Source organism: Hyaena hyaena, unplaced genomic scaffold, assembly GCF_003009895.1.
Source record: "Hyaena hyaena isolate Hyena2069 unplaced genomic scaffold, ASM300989v1 scaffold_1438, whole genome shotgun sequence".
Classification (NCBI taxonomy): Eukaryota; Metazoa; Chordata; class Mammalia; order Carnivora; family Hyaenidae; genus Hyaena; species Hyaena hyaena.
Window position 1 is genome coordinate 31353 of NW_024082061.1, and position 4992 is coordinate 36344.

General features: G+C 39.6%; 1 protein-coding gene across 1 annotated transcript in view; it reads left to right on the plus strand.

Annotated features, from left to right (window-relative positions):
• The window catches only part of LOC120225539 (cytochrome P450 3A12-like), a 35877-nt gene that overhangs the window by 27443 nt on the left and 3442 nt on the right, over positions 1–4992 (plus strand). Inside the window, exon 7 of the mRNA XM_039223729.1 lies at positions 3071–3297. Within this exon, the coding sequence (XP_039079660.1) occupies positions 3071–3297 (227 nt within the window). The remainder of the gene's footprint in view (positions 1–3070; positions 3298–4992) is intronic.

Genomic DNA, 4992 nt, shown 5'->3' on the forward strand with positions numbered 1-4992 from the left:
TTTTTTTTTTTTTGATTCTATATTGTTTATTTCTGCCCTGATTTTTATTATTTCTCTTCTTCTACTGGGTTTGGGGTGCTCTTGTTGCTCTCCTTCTAGTTTCTTTAGGTTCACTTTCATATTTTGTACTTGCACTTTTTCTAATTTCTTGAAATATGCCTGGAGTGCAATGTTCCTTCCTCTTAGGACTGCCTTTGCCGCATCCTATAGAGTTTAGAATGTTGTACTTTCATTTTCATTTGTTTCTATATATTTTTAAATTTCTTCTCTAATTGCCTGATTGGCCCATTCATTCTTTAGTAGGGTGTTTTTTAACCTCCATATTTTTGGAGGTTTTCCAGACTTCTTCCTGTGATTGATTTCAAGTTTCATAGCATTGTGATCTGACAGTGTGCATGGTATGATCTCAATTCGTTTATATTATTGAGGGCTGCTTTATGTCCCTGTATTTGATCTATCTTGGAGAATGTTCCATGCGCACTTGAGAAGAAAGTGAATTCCACGGCCTCAGGATGTAGAGTTTTAAATATATCTGTCAGATCCATCTGGTCCAATGTGTCATTCAAGTCCATTGTGTCTTTACTGATTTTCTGTCTGGTTGGTCTATCTATTTCTGTAAATGAAGTATTAAATCCCCTGCTATTAGCACATTCTTTTCCATAAGAGTGTTTCTGTTTGTGATTAATTGTTTTATGTATTTGGGTGCTCCCATATTCAGTGCGTAGACATTTATAATTGTTAGCTCTTCCTGATGGATAGACCCTGTAATTATTATATAATGTCCTTCTTTATCCCTTGTTACTGCCTTTACTTTGAAGTCCAGCTTGTCTGATATAAGTACAGCTACTCCAGCTTTCTCTTGACTTCCATTAGCATAATATATATTTCTCCATCCTCTTACTTTTAATCTGAAGGTGTCCTCAGATCTAAAATGAGTCTCTTGTAGACAGCAAATAGATGGATTTTGGTTTTTTATCCATTCTGCTACCCTATATATTTTGATTGGAGCATTTAGTCCATTTACATTCAGTGTTATGAAAAAATATGGGTTTAGAGTCATCGTGTTCTTTGTAGGATTGATGCTTGTGGTAGTGTCTCTGGAACCGTGTGTTCCTTAAACATTTCCCTTATAGATTCCCCCTCAGGATTTCTTGTAGGGCTATGCAGAGTTGATGAATTCTTTCGATTTTTGTTTATTTTGAAAGACTTTTATCTCTCCTTCTAGTGTGAATGATAGGCTTGCTGGACAGAGGATTCTTGGCTGCATATTTTTTCTGTTCATCACATTGAAGATCTCCTGCCATTCCTTCTGGCCTGCCAAGTTTCAGTAGATAGGTTTTTCACCACTCTGATAGGTTTCCCTTTGTATGTTAGGGCCCTTTTATCCCTAGCTGCTTTCAGAATTCTCTCTTTGTCCTTATATTTTGCCATTTTCACTATGATATGTCATGCAGAAGACCGATTCAATTTACGTCTGAGGGGGGGTCTCTGTGCCTCTTGAATTTGAACATGTACTTCCCTCCGCAGGTTGGGGAAGTTCTCTGCTATAATTTGTTCCAGGACTCCTTCAGCACCTTTCCCTCTCTCTTCTTCTTCTGGAATTTCTATGATTGGATATTGTTCCATTTGATTGTTATCGCTGAGCTCTCGAACTCTTCTTTTGTGTTCTTGCATAAGTTTATCTCTCCTTTTCACGGCTTCCTCTTTTTCTATCATTGTGTCTTCTAATTCACCTATTCTCTCTGCGTCTTCTATCCGTGCATTGGTCGCCTCCATTTTATTATGCATCTCATTTATAGAATTTTTTCATTCATCACAACTATTTTTAAGCTCCATAGTCTTTGTAGCAATAGTTTCTCTGCTGTGTTCCACGCCTTTTTCAAGCCCAGCGATTAATTTTATGACTATGGTTCTAAATTCTTGTTCAGTTATGGTGCTTATATCTGTTTTGAGCAGTTCTTTAGCTGTCATTTCTTCCTGGAATATCTTTAGAGTAGAGTTCTTCTGTTTTGTCATTTTGGTTAGCTTACTGTCTCTTCTTAGTTTTAAAACCTTGTTATGTACTCTGCACCTGTGAATACTGCTGTATTAAAAAAGGCTCTCTGCAAATCAGAGGACTCTAGATGCTGGCGAGGATTCCCTCCTACACTCTTGGGAATGTAAACTGGTGAAGCCCCTCTAGAAAACAGTGTGGAGGTTCCTCAGAAAATTAACAATAGAACTCCCCATGACCCAGCAATAGCACTGCTAGGAATTTACCCAAGGGATATGAGTGCTGATGCATAGGGGCACATGTACCCCAATGTTCATAGCGGCACTCTCAACAATAGCCAAGTCATGGAAAGAGCCTGTGTCCATCAATGGACTAATGGATCAAGAAGATGTGGTTTATCTATACGATGGAATACTACATGGCAATGAGAAACAATGAAATCTGGCCATGTGTAGCAACATGGTTGGAACTTGAGTGTGTTATGCTGAGAGAAATAAGTCAGGCAGAGAAGGACAAATACCATATGTTTGCACGTATAGGAGGATTAGGAGGAACTTAACGGAGGACTGTGGGGGAGAAGAAGGGGGAAAATAGTGGGGGAGAAGAAGGGAGACAAACCATGAGAGACTCTTGAATGCTGAGAACAAACTGAGGACTGATGGTGGGGGGAACGGGAAGGGTGTTGTTGGGCAGGAGGAGAACACTTGTGGGAATGAACACTGGGTGTCATATGGAAACCAACTTGACTATAAACCTTTTTTTTTAAAAAGAGTAAGGGTCATAGTATATTAGTGATTTCTGTTCACATGAGGAAGAAAAACCACTACATGATAGTGAGAATGATTTCAGGCCCTATTTAAGAGATTATCCCATTGGTTTCCCCTAGTCATTACTATTGTATACATATCAGTGGGCCATTGAGCAGGCAAAAAGACACAGTAGACACAAAAATATTCACAAATGCCGTTTACCAAAACAAATGATTCAAAAGTGTTTCTAACTTCAGTAGTACTATGTACCCTGAGTTGAACATTGATCCCAAATCTCAATTTATCAAGATATGTTTCTTTACTCCAGGAACCTCCCACTTACGATGGACTTGTACAGATGGAGTATCTTGATATGGTGTTGAATGAAGCTCTCAGATTATACCCAATCACTGGTAGACTTGAGAGGGTCTGTAAGAAAGATGTAGAAATCAGTGGTGTGTTCATTCCTAAAGGGACATTGGTGATGGTGCCAACATTTATTCTTCACCGAGACCTGGATCTCTGGCCAGAGCCTGAGGAGTTCCATCCTGAAAGGTAGAGGGAACCCTGGAGAAGGAAACTCGCCCTTCTATTAGAGGATTCCACTATTGCTTAGTATAGATGACAATGTGTGATTGCACAATTATTCATTTATTACACTATGTCAAAATTTTATATACTGTAGACTGGAAAAAAGAATATTAAAGTTATCCTTGGTACCAATATGTCAAGATTATTAATAATGGTATGCAATGTCCTTGTGGACATTTATCTAGGCATATATAGATTACTAAAAATTAGGATGGCATTATGTATTTTTTGAACAGCTTACCTAGCATTAACAGTAAACTAACAATATACTATATTTGTGTTTATCTGATTATATGAATATGTCATAATTTACTTACCACTATGTTATTGGAAGAAATAGACATTTTTTTTCCTTTAAGTTTTTTCTGTCCTCTTTAGCTCTCTGGATATACCCTCAACCTATGGCTCCATGTTTGTAAACCTTGACCACCATTTCCACTAGCCCTAGTGGGAGAGCAGAGGCTGTAGATCTGAGAGTCCGCATGCCTGGCAGGAGGAGTAGCCTCGTGCGATGGGGACACACACAGGTCCTGTGTTTCTGTGGCTGCAGTCCTATGCCAGCTCCCGCCTCTGTTGGTATCTGGGGTTCGTCCAAAGCAAAGTCATCTGCTCTCAGGCCTTCTGAGACATCCTCCTTGGAGGGATCTTGAGCTTTCTCTCCAGGAATCCAGAGTCTGGCTTTGAGCACAGCATGAATTCTAGTTGGTGCTTTCCTGTTTATTGTATTGGTGAGCAAAATTTGGAGTGAACTTTGTAGGGGTCTCGACTTTTAGCCCCTGACTCTAAGCTCCCTGATGGCAGAGCCCTTGTCTTGTTGCATGGTTTCTCTAGTGTTAGTATCATGTCTATACTTAGTACTTGCTAAAAGAAGTCAGAATTGACCAAGTCACCTGTTTCCTGGACCAGAAAACCTGGTGGTTCCCACAAGTTGAGAAGTCTCTGCTTCTGTAGCTTCTCAAACAGAAACCAGAGACTCTTGGTACTTTTCTGTGATTCATTCAGTCATGAGAGAAAGTGCTTACCTATGTGTGTCAGGGACTGTGCCAGGCAGCGCCAAGTCCACATATTAAAAATGTCTATTATGGAGAATTTTTGACACATGCACAAGCACATCCTATAATCACAAGTCTATGAAATACTTTTAACGCATTTATATGTGGCCATCACCTGCTCAACAACCACTAACCCACATCAACTGCTCAATCCACACATCATTACAATTCCTTGCCTGATTCCCTATTACTTTAAGGCACATCACCTGTAATCATTCCAGAATATTCTCCCTAATCGAAGGGCTTTATAAAATTAACCTCTGACAATGTCATTATCACTTTCCCCATATCTGCACTTTTCTTATATAAATATTGAGTGATGCATTTTTTAAAATGTTTTATTTATTTCTGAGACAGAGAGACAGCGTGAACAGGGGAGGGTCAGAGAGAGAGGGAGACACAGAATCCGAAACAGGCTCCAGGCTCTGAGCTGGCAGCACAGGGCCCGACATGGGACTCGAACCCATGAACCATGAGATCGTGACCTGAGCCGAAGTCAGATGCTTAACCGACTGAGCCACCCAGGAACCCCTTAGGGATGCATTTTTTTTTTTTTCTTGCTCCCAACGGGTCTATAATTTCTTTTTTTTTTTTTTTTTTTTTTTTT